Source organism: Nerophis ophidion, linkage group LG08, assembly GCF_033978795.1.
Source record: "Nerophis ophidion isolate RoL-2023_Sa linkage group LG08, RoL_Noph_v1.0, whole genome shotgun sequence".
Lineage (NCBI taxonomy): Eukaryota > Metazoa > Chordata > Actinopteri > Syngnathiformes > Syngnathidae > Nerophis > Nerophis ophidion.
Genome location: NC_084618.1, coordinates 76,400,727 through 76,418,131, shown reverse-complemented (window position 1 = coordinate 76,418,131; position 17,405 = coordinate 76,400,727). Strand labels below are relative to the sequence as shown.

General features: G+C 38.8%; 1 protein-coding gene across 5 annotated transcripts in view; it reads left to right on the top strand.

Moving 5' to 3' along the window:
* Positions 1–17,405, top strand: part of LOC133558396 (calcium-activated potassium channel subunit alpha-1a-like) — a 236,139-nt gene that overhangs the window by 111,975 nt on the left and 106,759 nt on the right. For 3 of the 5 annotated variants that reach the window (XM_061909756.1, XM_061909759.1, XM_061909758.1), the window contains 4 exons: positions 634–709; positions 2,378–2,453; positions 2,549–2,719; positions 15,080–15,171. In XM_061909756.1, the coding sequence (XP_061765740.1) occupies positions 634–709; positions 2,378–2,453; positions 2,549–2,719; positions 15,080–15,171 (415 nt within the window). Of the gene's footprint in view, positions 1–633; positions 710–2,377; positions 2,454–2,548; positions 2,720–14,891; positions 14,984–15,079; positions 15,172–17,405 lie in introns of all 5 variants that reach the window. The other 2 variants (XM_061909755.1, XM_061909757.1) reach the window with 1 other exon arrangement.

The following is a 17,405-nucleotide window of genomic DNA, read 5'->3' as shown; positions in this document are numbered from 1 at the left end:
TGAATCAACTTATATTTCTGTTTTTTCAAGCAAATGTTCTTATTCTTTTTTTTTTTTTTTCAGGACGTTTTAAGAATTTTTGTGAAATAGTCAATATCAACTAAAGTTGAGTTATTTTTAACGGTAATAGTTTATTTTAAACATTTATATTTAACAAGGAGTAGGAAGAAGCTGATCTTATTCAGGTTTAATATAACTTAATCTTTTACGGTAATTTAAGGTATTTAGATAGTATTTTCATACGTTTTAATATGTATGAAGTAGCTTTTTAAAGCCATTCAGTTGACATGAAGTATATTTTGAGGTTATTTGTAGCCCTTTGAAGTTGAAGGATGCTCAGGATGATTTTGTGTCTGTTTGGGATTTGATGACCCGGCTGCTGATTGGTCGGTGTTGGTGCGACACCGTCTACCTGGTTCTGCTTCAATCCACTCCTTCATTGTGGTCTTGCTCTGACTTTGATGTGCGGGAGTGCAACTCTGCTGTTGTTTTATGTGGTTTTAAAATAGTGGGAATGAATCCCTTAAAGTTGATAAACATGGAAGATGGCATGAAAGGTACTAACGCTTGTTTTTGCTTCAAAAGCAGTCTTCTGAATGATCATTTCTTTGTGGTCTTTTTTTCTCTCCACAGGCTTGAGGTTTTTAAGGGCCTTAAGGTTGATACAGTTCTCAGAAATTTTACAGTTTTTGAATATTCTCAAGACAAGGTAAGTCTCTCAGACGTATTATGTCTTCTTTATATAATTCACTAACTGTATGTATGTATGTATGTATGTAGAGTGTTTGAGTTGTTGCACTGCATGACGGACAATAAAAGCTTTATTTTAAGCTTTTTACACAGATGTCACGTCAGCAAGAGCTTTTGAGAGGGAGCATGAAATGCATTAGAGTAATCTTCAAAGCATCAAATCCCAACACAAAGGTCATTTGGGGCCAACCAGAAAACAATATATATTTAAAATATTTATAGTTTTGTCAAGAAACGATCATTCTTAACCAAGTTATTTAAGTGCTTCCATCCTGCAGTTTTTCTACTCACTCGCAAGGGGCATAATCAATCAATGTTTATTTTTATAGCCCTAAATCCCAAATGTCTCAAAGGGCTGCACAAGTCACAACGACATCCGCGGTACAGAGCCCACATAAGGGCAAGGAAAAACTCACCCCAGTGGGACGTCGATGTAATAATAATGTAATGTAATAATAATGGTAATTGTGACATAATGTTTGAAACGACTTAAGAAATGTAAAAAAATGTTTTTGTAGTTTTATTTGCCATGACTTGTTCTGCATGTGTTTTGATGACACACTTTTTTTTATATATTTGTATCATTGATAATTGTAAAGGTATTGCAATAATACACTTTCCAATTTTACAAACCAATGCGTCAATTTAAACCTGTTTTTTTTTTTACATATTTAAAGCTATTTTTAATCAGATTGATATGTTAATTATACATATTAGATAAAAAAAAACAAGTAAAACAAATGCATTTTATTTTTGTATTTTTTAATTGTGTGTTGAAAAGCAAATTATTAAATATTAAATAACAATATAAAATATAATCAAAACAAATAAAATATACATTATTTGTATGATTATAAAACTGTATAGTGAACATGTATTAGAATTGTATTATTTGTATAACACATAATACAATTAAATATATTTTATAAATATTTATTGGTAGGTATAGTTGTTTTTTTTTATACTACGTTAAATAAAAAAAGGTAAAATTGAAAAAATATTACCTTCATATACACATTTTTGCATTCTATTTTGGTTACTTTGAATTTACAACCCCCTGTCGCTGTTTAGTACGGTTTTTATCCTTTTTTTGTACTTACTTTGATTACTATTTTCAACTATTTGTAAATGTGTAAATTTATAAATAAAGGTTTATATATATATATATTAAAAAAAAAGAGTGTACAGTTAATCATGTGACTGCCTGGCTCTGTTTGATTGGTGAAACGGAGTCAAACGTCACCAGTGACTGCATTTGATTGGTGAAACAGAGTCAAACATGGGGCGGCATAGCTCGGTTGGTAGGGTGGCCGTGCCAGCAACTTGAGGGTTGCAGGTTCGATTCCCGCTTGTGCCATCCTAGTTACTGACGTTGTGTCCTTGGGCAAGACACTTTACCCACCTTGATCCCAGTGCCACCCACACTGGTATAAATGTAACTTAGATATTGGGTGTCACTATGTAAAGCGCTTTGAGTCACTAGAGAAAAGCGCTATATAAATATAATTCAATTCAATTCAAAATTTAAATAATTATTATATTTATGTATTATATAAGACTACTATAAATTGTAAATATTGGTACGTATGTAAGGTTATTGAAAGTATTATTATTTCCAACCCAACAGTAACTCCATCAAGCTGGTCAACTTGTGTTCCATCTTCATCAGCACTTGGCTGACAGCCGCAGGATTCATCCATCTGGTGAGTGCCTTCACGCGTCGTCATGGAAACGCAGACGACAGCGCAAAGAAGGTGAACTCATTGCCATCCTTTTTCCCTTTTCATGTCGCCGTCAGGTGGAAAACTCAGGGGACCCTTGGGAAAACTTCCAGAATTCCCAAGCGCTTTCCTACTGGGAGTGCGTCTACTTGCTGATGGTGACCATGTCCACTGTGGGCTACGGAGACGTTTATGCAAAAACCACCCTGGGACGACTCTTTATGGTCTTCTTCATCCTTGGGGGACTGGTAAAGAACCCCTCGCCTTACTTTCTAAATGATGACCTCCAGGGGGTGCTGTTGCTTTACGTGACATGTGTATTCTGGGAATGCTGAGAGATGTGCCACACCTCAACTCCATTTTGTCTTTTTTCTGTAACACCATCAAAATGGAGACTCAACTTAAACGATTCAACTTAATCGTACAGTATTCACATTTTTTAATCATGACTTAAAGGCCTACTGAAACCCACTACTAGCAACCACGCATTCTGATAGTTTATATATCAATGATGAAATATTAACATTGCAACTCATGCCGATACGGCCTTTTTAGTTTACTAAATTGCAATTTTAAATTTCCCGCAAAGTTTCTTGTTGAAAACGTCGCGGAATGATGACGCGTGCGTGACGTCACGGACTGTCAGAAAATATTTGCGCAGCACTATTTGCGGCTAAAAGTCGTCTCTTTTCATCGCGCAATTACACATTATTCTGGACATTTGTGTTGCTGAATCTTTTGCATTTTGTTCAATTAATAATGGAGAAGTCAAAGTAGAAAGATGGAGGTGAGAAGTTTTAACCTTTAGCCACACAAACACACGGTGATTCCTTGTTTAAAATTCCCGGAGGTGAAGTTTTGCTGTGGATCAGAGCGGTCAAGCGAACATGGTTCCCGACCACTTGTCAACCGGCAGGTTTCGGTGAGAAAATTGTGTTAAAAATTCGCCTCTTACCGGAGATCTGTGGAGTTTGCGCCGTCCTTGTATCTGCCGTCGACTTCCCTCGGACACTGGCCTCAAGACACCTGTGGACACACCCCTCCGACTATCAGGTACTATTTAATCTCACTAAAACACTAGCAACACAATAGAAAGATAAGGGATTTCCCAGAATTATCCTAGTAAATGTGTCTAAAAACATCTGAATCGCTCCCAATGCAATCGCCTTTTTTTTTTCTAGTCCTTCACTATTAATATCCTCATCCATGAATCTTTCACCCTCGCTCAAATTAATGGGGAAATTGTCGTTTTCTTGGTCCGAATAACTCTTGCTGCTGGAGGCTCCCGTTAAAAACAATGTGAGGACGTGAGGAGCCCTCACCCTTGTGACGTCATCGTCTGCGACTTCCGGTACAGGCAAGGTTTTTTTATCAGCACCAAAAGTTGCGAACTTTTTCGTCGATGTTCTCTACTAAATCCTTTCAGCAAAACTATGGCAAAATCGCGAAATGATCAAGTATGACACATAGAATGGACCTGCTATCCCCGTTTAAATAAGAACATCTCATTTCAGTAGGCCTTTAACTTTTATTACTACGTTTTAGACTTACTGCACTGCATAGTGAAATACATTAAAATATATCATTTATATCGTATCTTTGTTGGCATTTATTTGACATCATTTCTCAGCATTCACACAATAACCATCTTTAGTTATGTATCAACAATTATTTGTAGTCAGCTGTTCACAGCACTGCGGTTTCAGGTAGCTCCGCCCCCTACCTACCCACCCAACCCCTTTAACGCCGCCTCTCCGCCCCCATCCCTGCATTCCCCCCACCCCCGAACAACAAACACAAATACAGAAAGGATTTATTACAGCGCCAACACTTCATGCAAACATATATTGGACACAAATATAAATGCAGCATTTCTGTTTTTGCTCCCATTTTTCATGAGTTGAAGTGAAAGATCTAAAACTTTTACTATACACACAAAAGACATATTCCTCTCGAATATTGTTCAAAAATCTGAGTTAGTGAGTACTTCTTCTTTTCCAAGATAATCCATCACACCTCACAGGTGTGGTGTATCAAGATTCAATCAATCAATCAATGTTTACTTATATAGCCCTAAATCACTAGTGTCTCAAAGGGCTGCACAGACCACTACGACATCCTCGGGCAAGGAAAACTCACACCCAGTGGGACATCGGTGACAATAATGACCCAGTGGGACATCGGTGACAATAATGACTATGAGAACGTGATACTGTGATACTGATGATACTGATGACTATGAGAATATATGAGAACATGATACTGTGAAAGATCAATCCATAATGGATCCAACACAGTCGCGAGAGTCCAGTCCAAAGCGGATCCAACACAGCAGCGAGAGTCCCGTTCACAGCGGAGCCAGCAGGAAACCATCCCAAGCGGAGGCTGATCAGCAGCGCAGAGATGTCCCCAGCCGATACACAGGCGAGCAGTACATGGCCACCGGATCGGACCGGACTCCCTCCACAAAGGGAGAGTGGGACATAGAAGAAAAAGAAAAGAAACGGCAGATCAACTGGTCTAAAAAGGGAGTTTATTTAAAGGCTAGAGTATACAAATGAGTTTTAAGGTGAGACTTAAATGCTTCTACTGAGGTAGCATCTCGAACTGTTACGGGAGGGCATTCCAGAGTACTGGAGCCCGAAATGAAAACGCTCTACAGCCCGCAGACTTTTTTTGGGCTTTGGGGATCACTAATAAGCCGGAGTCCTTTGAACGCAGATTTCTTGCCGGGACATATACAAATAAATAAATAAACAGCATGTACAGGTGTAAACCTTAGGCTGCCCAAAATAAAAGGCCACGTTGAAATGTGCAGTTTTGCAAACCGCTCTCCCACGCGACGCCACACATCTGCCCTGAACAGTAAAAATGGGGATTCATCCGTGAAGAGAACACCTCTCCAAGGTGCCAGATGCCATCGAATGTCCCTGATACGGTTTCTCACAGTTTGTGCAGAAATTATTTGGTTTTGCAAATCAATTGTTGCAGCAGCTGTCCGGGTGGCTAGTCTCAGATGATCATGGAGGTTCACCTGCTGGATGTGAAGGTCTTGGACTATTGTGGTTACACATGGTCTGCGGTTGTGAGGCCGGTTTGATGTACTGCCAAATTATCTGAAACGCCTTTATAGACCGCTTATGTTACACAAATGAACATTCAATTCACGGGCAACAGCTGTGGTGGACATTCCTGCAGTCAGCATACCAACCACAAGCTTTAAACTTGCGACATCTGTGGCATTGTGCTGTGTGATAAAACTGCACATTTAAGAGTGGCCTTTTATCGTGGTTAGCCTGAGGTATACCTGTGCAATAATCATGCTGTTTAAAGTGAAATGAATTATATTTTATACAACACTTTTCTCTAGTGACTCAAAGCGCTTTACATAGTGAAACCCAATATCTAAGTTCCATTTAAACCAGTGTGGGTGGGCACTGGGAGCAGGTGGGTAAAGTGTCTTGCCCAAGGACACAACGGCAGCGACTAGGATGGCAGAAGCGGGGATCGAACCTGGAACCCTCAAGTGGCTAGCACGGCCACTCTGCCAAATGAGCGATACCGCCGTTTAATCAGCATCTTGATATGCTACACCTGTGAGGTGGGATGTATTACCTTGGCAAAGAAGAAATGCTCACTAACACAGATGTAGACAATATTTGAGAGGAATAAATACTTTGTGTATATAGTAAAAAATGAAGCTCTTTGAGTTCAACTCATGAAAAATGGGACAAAACACAAAATTGTTGCGTTTATATTTTTGTTCAGTGTATTTCAAGGCATTAGTTGTACATGGCTTATTTTACACTTGATTCTAAACTGATGTGATGTTTGGTTATCCCTGTGAAAATCCAAATTTTTATAGTGCCTTCTTTTCCCCCTTAAAATTAGTAGTTAGTAGGACTGCGAATCTTTGGGTGTCCCACGATTTGATTCAATATCGATTCTTGGGGTCGCGATTCGATTATATATCGATTTTTTTTCGATTCAAAAACGATATTTTTCTGATTCAAAAGGATTCTGTATTCATTCAATACATAGGATTACAGCAGGATCTACGCCAGTCTGCTGACATGCTAGCAGAGTAGTAAGTTTTTGTAAAAAAGCTTTTATAATTGTAAAGGACGATGTTTTATCAACTGATTGCAATAATGTAAATTTGTTTTAAATATTAAACAAACCAAAAATATGACTTATTTTATCTTTGTGAAAATATTGGACACAGTGTGTTGTCAAGCTTATGAGATGCGATGCAAGTGTAAGCCACTGTGACACTATTGTTCTTTTTTTTAATTTTTATAAATGTCTACCTCCAAGTCCGAGTCCATGGTTCTCGCCCGGAAAAGGGTGGAGTGCCATCTCCGGGTTGGGGAGGAGACCCTGCCCCAAGTGGAGGAGTTCAAGTACCTAGGAGTCTTGTTCACGAGTGGGGGAAGAGTGGATCGTGAGATCGACAGGCGGATCGGTGCGGCGTCTTCAGTAATGCGGACGTTGTATCGATCCGTTGTGGTGAAGAAGGAGCTGAGCCGGAAGGCAAAGCTCTCAATTTACCGGTCGATCTACGTTCCCATCCTCACCTATGGTCACAAGCTTAGGGTCATGACCGAAAGGATAAGATCACGGGTACAAGCGGCCCAAATGAGTTTGGGTCTCTCCCTTAGAGATAGGGTGAGAAGCTCTGCCATCCGGGAGGAACTCAAAGTAAAGCCGCTGCTCCTCCACATGGAGAGGAGCCAGATGAGGTGGTTCGGGCATCTGGTCAGGATGCCACCCGAACGCCTCCCTAGGGAGGTGTTTAGGGCACGTCCAGCTGGTAGGAGGCCACGGGGAAGACCCAGGACACGTTGGGAAGACTATGTCTCCCGGCTGGCCTGGGAACGCCTCGGGATCCCCCGGGAAGAGCTAGACGAAGTGGCTGGGGAGAGGGAAGTCTGGGCTTCCCTGCTTAGGCTGCTGCCCCCGCGACCCGACCTCGGATAAGCGGAAGATGATGGATGGATGGATGGATAATGATAATGTCAATGAGGGATTTTTAATCACTGCTATGCTGAAATTATAACTAAAATTGATACTGTTGTTGATAATATTAATTTTTGTTTCACTACTTTTGGTTTGTTCTGTGTCGTGTTTGTGTCTCCTCTCAATTGCTCTGTTTATTGCAGTTCTGGGTCAGGTTTGGTTTTGGAATTGGATTGCATTGTTATGGTTTTGCTGTGTATTGGTTTGTTGGATAGATGAAAAAAATATATATATATTAAATTTTTTTTTTTTTTTAATCGGTAAAAAAAAAGAAAAGAGAATCGATTCTGAATCGAACATCGTGAGAATCGTGACTCTTATTCGAATCGATTTTTCCCCACACTCCTAGTAGTTAGTAATGCTGTGACGCTAGTCCTGTTCGTCTTTTTTCTTGTAGTATTACGCGATAATGTAGATAACTTTTAGACATTTTCTATTTCGATTTAGTAATTCTCGTAATGTTGTAAAAATCTGTCTTTCCAGGATTACAATTTTATTCTCGGAAAATTCAAATTTTTTTGTTAGTTTGGTCGTAATTATGTTTTTCCAACGATAATTTCGACTCATTCCCAAGATATTGTCTATTTATTCTTGTAAAAATCAGACAATATCCTTGTTTTTTTTAACTTTAGCTCACTTCCCTTTTCTTTTAACATTACAAAATTATGCACAAATATTTTGACCAATTCCTTCGCATAAAAATATGACTTTTTTCAAGAAATATTAAAATGTTATTCTCATAATGTTGTAAAATAACTTATTTTTTCTTGTTAAGTGAGATTATCATCATAGTGTTAAGTTCTTACTTATATCTGTCAGTAAGAATCAGTTTATTTTCTAGTAAAATTAAAATAACATTTTTATAATGTGGCACGTCAATTTTGGACATTAAGTTCATACATTTTTAGGAGTATAAGTCGCTCCGGAGTATAAGTCGCACCTGCAGAAAATGCACAATAAAGAAGGAAAAAAACATATATAAGTTGCATTTTTTGGGGAAATGTGTTTGATAAAACCCAACACCAAGAATAGACATTTGAAAGGCAATTTAAAATAAATAAAGAATAGTGAACAACAGGCTGAATAAGTGTACGTTATATGAGGCATAAATAACCAACTGAGAAGGTGCCAGGTATGTTAACGTAACATATTATGATAGGAGTCATTCAAATAACTATAACATATTGAACATGCTATACGTTTACCAAACAATCTGTCACTCCTAATCCATAAATCCCATGAAATTTTATACGTCTAGTCTCTTATGTGAATGAGCTAAATAATATTGTTTGATATTTTACGGTAATGTGTTAATAATTTCACACATAAGTCGCTCCTGAGTATAAGTCGCACCGTGAAGCTGAAAAAAATTGCGACTTATAGTCCGAAAAATACGGTATTTCTTTTTGTTTCAACTTTGTATTTTTCATAGTATTACGCCTGGTACGATCTTTTAAACTTGGTGAAAAATAATTACTACTGTAATGTGACTTTTTCCACTAACTATTTCAACTTTATTCTTGTAATGTCACAAAATTATTCCTGTAAAACATTTTTTTTGTGTGACGTTAAAATATTTTTCTCGTATAACTACCGTATTTTCCGCACTATAAGGCGCAACTAAAAATCTCCAATTTTCTCAAAAGCTGATAGTGCGCCTTATAATCCGGTGCGCCTTATATATGGACCGATATTGAGCCACAACAGGTCTCGCAACTACGGTAAGCAGCTACCGACTTCTTTTCCCCCCGTAGAAGAAGCGCACGGTGCATGCTGGGACGGCGTGGCGCAGTGGAAGAGTGGCTGTGCGCAACCCGAGGGTCCCTGGTTCAAATCCCACCTAGTACCAACCTCGTCACGTCCGTTGTGTCCTGAGCAAGACACTTCACCCTTGCTCCTGATGGGTGCTGGTTGGCGCCTTGCATGGCAGCTCCCTCCATCAGTGTGTGAATGTGTGTGTGAATGGGTAAATGTGGAAGTAGTGTCAAAGCGCTTTGAGTACCTTGAAGGTAGAAAAGCGCTATGCAAGTACAACCCATTTACCATTTATTTATATATGACTAAGCGTGCCGTGTCATTTCCATTTGTGTGTTTATGTAAAGACCCCAAAATGGTTTCCTATTAAGAGACACGCTTACGACGCAGAGTGTAAACTCAAGGCGATCCGTCACTCAGTAGAACACGGGAATAGAGCAGCAGCGAGAGAACTTAACATTAACGAAGCAATGGTAGGGAAGTGGAGGAAGCAACAATATGACCTATGCCAAGGAAAGAAGACTAAACAGAGTTTCCGAGGGAACAAAGCGAGATGGTTACAGTTGGTGGACAAACCCAAACAATGGGTTGTTGAACAGAGAGCAGCAAGTAGAAGTGTCAGTACAATCACTATTCGATTGAAGGCAACAGCGCTAGCAAGCAAACTTCCATCCATCCATCCATCATCTTCCGCTTATCCGAGGTCGGGTCGCGGGGGCAGCAGCCTAAGCAGGGAAGCCCAGACTTCCCTCTCTCCAGCCACTTCGTCTAGCTCTTCCCGGGGGATCCCGAGGCGTTCCCAGGCCAGCCGGGAGACATAGTCTTCCCAACGTGTCCTGGGTCTTCCCCGTGGCCTCCTACCAGCTGGACGTGCCCTAAACACCTCTCTAGGGAGGCGTTCGGGTGGCATCCTGACCAGATGCCCGAACCACCTCATCTGGCTCCTCTCGATGTGGAGGAGCAGCGGCTTTACTTTGAGTTCCTCCCGGATGGCAGAGCTTCTCACCCTATCTCTAAGGGAGAGACCTGGAAACTCATTTCGGCCGCTTGTACCCGTGATCTTATCTTTTCGGTCATGACCCAAAGCTCATGACCATAGGTGAGGATGGGAACGTAGATCGACCGGTAAATTGAGAGCTTTGCCTTCCGGCTCAGCTCCTTCTTCACCACAACGGATCGATACAACGTCCGCATTACTGAAGACGCCGCACCGATCCGTCTGTCGATCTCACGATCCACTCTTCCCCCACTCGTGAACAAGACTCCTAGGTACTTGAACTCCTCCACTTGGGGCAGGGTCTCCTCCCCAACCCGGAGATGGCACTCCACCCTTTTCCGGGCGCGAACCATGGACTCGGACTTGGAGGTGCTGATTCTCATTCCGGTCGCTTCACACTCGGCTGCGAACCGATCCAGCGAGAGCTGAAGATCCCGGCCAGATGAAGCCATCAGGACCACATCATCTGCAAAAAGCAGAGACCTAATCCCGTGGCAAACTTAACATTAATTAATTTAAAGGTGGTGCTTCTTGGTGCTTTGGATTTATTAAAAGACTTAATCACTCCATCCTCACACAAACTACTGTTTCACAGCAACTGCTAAAAGACTACCAAGAAAAGCTGATCACTTTCCGCGCATATTGCAAAAACAAGATTACTGAAAAGAAGATCACTGACTTTACCTCGGAGGGAAAACAATAAAACCACTTTTTATTCATTTTGGGAGTGAACGGAGTTATCAGAACGCTGGTTTATAATCTATTAATAAAGTTTGACTGACCTGACTGTTTTGTTGACATTTCCTTTAGCACAGCTCCATCTAACGGATGCAAAACGTAACCCCAGCCTCTACTTTAGCATCTATTTCAGGGGTCAGCAACCTTTTTGGCTGAGAGAGCCATGGAAGCCAAATATTTGAAAATGTATTTCCGTTTTGATTGATTGATTGATACTTTTATTAGTAGATTGCACAGTTCAGTACATATTCCGTACAATTGACCACTAAATGGTAACACCCCAATAAGTTTTTCAACTTGTTTAAGTCGGGGTCCACGTTAATCAATTCATGGTAACGTGAGAGCCATATAATGTTTTTTAAACACCGAATACAACTAAATGTGTGCATTTTTATGTAAAACCAACATTAGGGTTTAACACGTATGTTATTCTTTTTAATAACATTTTTATTCTGAAGCTAACTAATAATGAATAAAATACTTCTTACCATTCTTGACTTCTTGAACAGGTGCGGTAGAACAGTCTTTTTCAACCACTGTGCCGTGAGATACAGTCTGGTGTGCCGTGGGGGATTATCTAATTTCACCTATATGGGTTAAAATTGTTTTTTGCAAACCAGTAATTACAGTCTGAAAATGATGTGGTGTTGTTGAGTGGTCGGTGCTGTCTAGAGCTAATTGCTTTGTAGATGTCGGAAACAGCGGAAGGCAGGGTGCAGGTAAAAAAAAAAGGTGTGTAATGCTTAAAACATAAATGAACAAAAGGTGAGTGCCCCTAAGAAAAAGCATTAAAGCTTAGGGAAAGCTTTGCTGAGTAAAACTAAAACTGAACTGGCTACAGAGTAAACAAAAAAACAGAATGCTGGACGACAGCAAAGACTTACTGTGGAGAGAAGACAATGTACATCCGAACATGACATGACAATGGACAATGTCCCCGCAAAAAAGGATAAAAACGACTGAAATATTCTTGATTGCTAAAACAAAGTAGATGCGGGAAGTAGCGCTCAAAGGAAGACATGAAACTGCTACAGGAAAATACCCAAAAAAAGAGAAAAAGCAACCAAAATAGGAGCACAAGACAAGAACTAAAACACTACACACAGGAAAACAGCAAACAACTCAAAATAAGTCAGGGCGTGATGTGACAGGTGGTGACAGTACATCTACTTTGAGACAAGAGCTATACTGATGCATGCTGGGTTATGCTTTAAAGTCGTATCCAACAATTGTGACAACGACTTTTTACTGTCAACTGAGTTTCGTTTTTAATACATTCCTGCTGGTGGTGTGCCTCCGGGTTTTTTAAACGCAAAAAATGTGCCTTGGCTCAAAAAAAAAGTTGAAAAACACTGCGGTAGAAAACGGATGGCGGGATAAAAATGCAAGAGACTTTTTTTTACATTTTGAACGTTATTTTTTAACACTGATTACCAGTGGAATTATTCATTACTTATTGTGTTAAGCAATGTCAGATAAGATTAATCTGAGAGCCAGCTGCAGTCATCAAAAGAGCCACAGGTTCTCTACCTCTGATCTTATCGATCAATCAATCAATCAATGTTTACTTATATAGCCCTAAATCACTAGTGTCTCAAAGGGCTGCACAAACCACCACGACATCCTCGGTAGGCCCACATAAGGGCAAGGAAAACTCACCCCCAGTGGGACATCGGTGACAATAATGACCCAGTGGGACGTCGGTGACAATAATGACTGTGAGAACCTTGGAGAGGAGGAAAGCAATGGATGTCGAGCGGGTCTAACATGATACTGTGAAAGTTCAATCCATAATGGATCCAACACAGTCGCGAGAGTCCAGTCCAAAGCGGATCCAACACAGCAGCGAGAGTCCCGTTCACAGCGGAGCCAGCAGGAAACCATCCCAAGCGGAGGCGGATCAGCAGCGCAGAGATGTCCCCAGCCGATACACAGGCAAGCAGTACATGGCCACCGGATCGGACCGGACCCCCTCCACAGGGGAGAGTGGGACATAGAAGAAAAAGAAAAGAAAAAAGAAACAGCAGATCAACTGGTCTAAAAAGGGAGTCTATTTAAAGGCTAGAGTATACAAATGAGTTTTAAGGTGAGACTTAAATGCTTCTACAGAGGTGGCATCTCGAACTGTTACCGGGAGGGCATTCCAGAGTACTGGAGCCCGAACGGAAAACGCTCTATAGCCCGCAGACTTTTTTTGGGCTTTGGGAATCACTAATAAGCCGGAGTCATTTGAACGCAGATTTCTTGCCGGGACATATGGTACAATACAATCGGCAAGATAGGATGGAGCTAGACCGTGTAGTATTTTATACGTAAGTAGTAAAACCTTAAAGTCACATCTTAAGTGCACAGGAAGCCAGTGCAGGTGAGCCAGTACAGGCGTAATGTGATCAAACTTTCTTGTTCTTGTCAAAAGTGTAGCAGCCGCATTTTGTACCAACTGTAATCTTTTAATGCTAGACATGGGGAGACCCGAAAATAATACGTTACAGTAATCGAGGCGAGACGTAACAAACGCATGGATAATGATCTCAGCGTCTTTAGTGGACAGAATGGAGCGAATTTTAGCGATATTACGGAGATGAAAGCAGGCCGTTTTAGTAACGCTTTTAATGTGTGACTCAAAGGAGAGAGTTGGGTCGAAGATAATACCCAGATTCTTTACCGTGTCGCCTTGTTTAATTGTTTGGTTGTCAAATGTTAGAGTTGTATTATTAAATAGAGTTCGGTGTCTAGCAGGACCGATAATCAGCATTTCCGTTTTTTTGGCATTAAGTTGCAAAAAGTTAGCGGACATCCATTGTTTAATTTCATTAAGACACGCCTCCAGCTGACTACAATCCGGCGTGTTGGTCAGCTTTAGGGGCATGTAGAGTTGGGTGTCATCAGCATAACAGTGAAAGCTAACACCGTATTTGCGTATGATGTCACCTAGCGGCAGCATGTAGATGCTGAAGAGTGCAGGGCCAAGGACCGAACCCTGGGGAACTCCACACGTTACCTTAACGTAGTCCGAGGTCACATTGTTATGGGAGACACACTGCATCCTATCAGTAAGATAAGAGTTAAACCAAGACAGGGCTAAGTCTGACATACCAATTCGTGTTTTGATACGTTCTAATAAAATATTATGATCGACGGTATCGAAAGCAGCGCTAAGATCGAGGAGCAGCAACATAGATGACGCATCAGAATCCATCGTTAGCAATAGATCATTAGTCATTTTTGCGAGGGCTGTCTCCGTGGAGTGATTTGCCCTGAAACCGGATTGAAAGGTTTCACATAGATTGTTAGACGCTAAGTGTTCATTTAACTGCTCCGCAACAATTTTTCAAGGATTTTTGAAATAAAGGGAAGGTGAGACACCGGTCGGTAGTTTACCATGAGGTCAGGATCGAGGTCGCCTTATATATGGACAAAGTTATAAAATAGGCCATTCATTGAAGGTGCGCCTTATAATCCGGTGCGCCTTATAGTACGGAAAATACGGTAAATATATGTTCCCCCCCCCCCGTATTTAAATAGGAGCTATTCAAACAACTATGTGCTGTATTAGAAAGGTTGCATGTATGTGATGGCGTTAATTAAAATCCTGCTGTTGTGTTTGTTGGTGAAAACATGGCACTTAAGGCTTACTCCTATATAATTTTCTCATCATTGTTTGAATTTTCCGAACACAAATTGGCTCATCTGCTGCCATTCTTTTACACAAATCTTTTTTTTCCATGAATAAAAACCCCATTTTCACGCTTTCTTTGTCCCAGTCTGCAATGTAACTGATGTCATTTCAGGTTACATTGACTCAACTGTGGAATGCCGAAATGTTTCCATTTATTCCCGCTCCTAACGAAATGAAAGAAAACAGTCGGCCTGTTTTTAGTCTCCTCTTCTGTCTCCTATCTTCTCCTTAGGCCATGTTTGCGAGCTACGTGCCTGAAATCATAGAGTTAATAGGCAACCGCAAGAAATACGGTGGTTCCTATAGTGCTGTTAATGGGAGAAAGTAAGTATTTGGAGGCTGCTGCTGCTGCCGCCTCCACCGCATTGGGGCTTCTCTTGCATGCCATTTTTTGTTTCTTTTTCTGTTCCACGCATGTAGGCCATGTTTGCTCGCTACGTGCCAGAAATTGCCGCTCTCATCCTTAATCGGAAGAAATACGGAGGGAGTTATAACTCGACCAGAGGCAGAAAGTAAGTCCAATGTAAAGAGAAATAGCAGTGGTGTGGTTTTGTGTGACTTTTCCTGAAAACAAAAAGGCGACACTGTCCTCATGAAAGGAAGTGTCCTGTGAGATGTAAACGTCTCAGCACTCAAGTCACACTGTGACTGAAGAACTTGGCCAAGGTGCTTTTTTCTGCTGCTCTCATTTCCATGCTGCTGCTGCTGCTTTGTGTTTTACAGCTCGCTAGCAAATGTAAATACTTTTTTTTTTAGCGGTGACACCAATTATCCTACATACATTTTTATGTTAAATAGTCTAATCACAAACTTGCTATCACAATCTTTTTTTTTTGTAGAATTTGAATTTTTTTCCCTCACGATAATTCTACTTATTCCCAAATGTTCCCACTTTTTTTGACTCATAAATTTCCAGCTTTACGCCATAATTTTCTTGCTTTTTTTTTAATAAACAAAGGAATAATTATGTTTTTCCTTTTTTTTGTAAAACGACATATTTCTCGTAATGTTCTCGTTCATTTTCGTAAGATTCTGACTTTTTTCTTGTAATGTTTACACTTCGAGAACGTTTTTCTTTGAACATTGTCACTTCGTTCGAGTAAAATTAAAAAAATGTTCTCATAAAATAAAAACTCTCGTAATGTTCTTGCTTAGTTTGAGTAAAATTACAACTTTTTCCTCATAAAATAAAATAAAACATCTCGTAATGTTCTTGCTTGGTTTAAGTAAAATCACAACTTTTTTCTCATAAAATTAAAAAAAAAAATTCTCGTAATGTTCTTGCTTCGTTCGAGTAAAATTGCAACTTTTTTCTCGTAAAGTAAAATAAAAAATCTTGTAACGTTCTTGCTTGGTTTAAGTAAAATTAACTTTTTTCTCATAAAATTAAAAAAAAAATTCTCGTAATGTTCTTGCTTAGTTTGAGTAAAATTACAACTTTTTTCTCGTAAAGTAAAATAAAAAATCTTGTAATGTTCTTGCTTGGTTTAAGTAAAATTAACTTTTTTCTCATAAAATAAAATAAAAAATCTCGTAATGTTCTTGCTTAGTTTGAGTAAAATTACAACTTTTTTCTCATACAATTAAAAAAAAAAAAATAAATAAAATAAAAAAAAAAAAAAAATCCCGTAATGTTCTTGCTTCGTTCGAGTAAAATTTCAACTTTTTTTTCGTGAAGTAAAATAAAAAATCTTGTAATGTTCTTGCTTGGTTTGGGTAAAATTACAACTTTTTTCTCATAAAATAAAAAATCTCGTAATGTTCTTGCTTAGTTTGAGTAAAATTACAACTTTTTTCTCATAAAATTAAAAAAAAAATTCTCGTAATGTTCTTGCTTCGTTCGAGTAAAATTTCAACTTTTTTCTCGTAAAGTAAAATAAAAAATCTTGTAACGTTCTTGCTTGGTTTAAGTAAAATTAACTTTTTTCTCATAAAATTAAAAAAAAAATTCTCGTAATGTTCTTGCTTAGTTTGAGTAAAATTACAACTTTTTTCTCGTAAAGTAAAATAAAAAATCTTGTAATGTTCTTGCTTGGTTTAAGTAAAATTAACTTTTTTCTCATAAAATAAAATAAAAAATCTCGTAATGTTCTTGCTTAGTTTGAGTAAAATTACAACTTTTTTCTCATACAATTTAAAAAAAAAATAAATAAAATAAAAAAAAAAAAAAAATCCCGTAATGTTCTTGCTTCGTTCGAGTAAAATTTCAACTTTTTTTTCGTGAAGTAAAATAAAAAATCTTGTAATGTTCTTGCTTGGTTTGGGTAAAATTACAACTTTTTTCTCATAAAATAAAAAATCTCGTAATGTTCTTGCTTAGTTTGAGTAAAATTACAACTTTTTTCTCATAAAATTAAAAAAAAAATTCTCGTAATGTTCTTGCTTCGTTCGAGTAAAATTTCAACTTTTTTTCTCGTAAAGTAAAATAAAAAATCTTGTAATGTTCTTGCTTGGTTTAAGTAAAATTAACTTTTTTCTCATAAAATAAAATAAAAAATCTCGTAATGTTCTTGCTTAGTTTGAGTAAAATTACAACTTTTTTCTCATAAAATAAAAAAAAAAAATTCTCGTAATGTTCTTGCTTCGTTCGAGTAAAATTTCTACTTTTTTATCGTAAAGTAAAATAAAAAATCTCGTAATGTTCTTGCTTCGTTTGTGTAAAATTTCAACTTTTTTCTCGTAAAGTAAAATAAAAAATCTTGTAATGTTCTTGCTTGGTTTATGTAAAATTAACTTTTTTCTCATA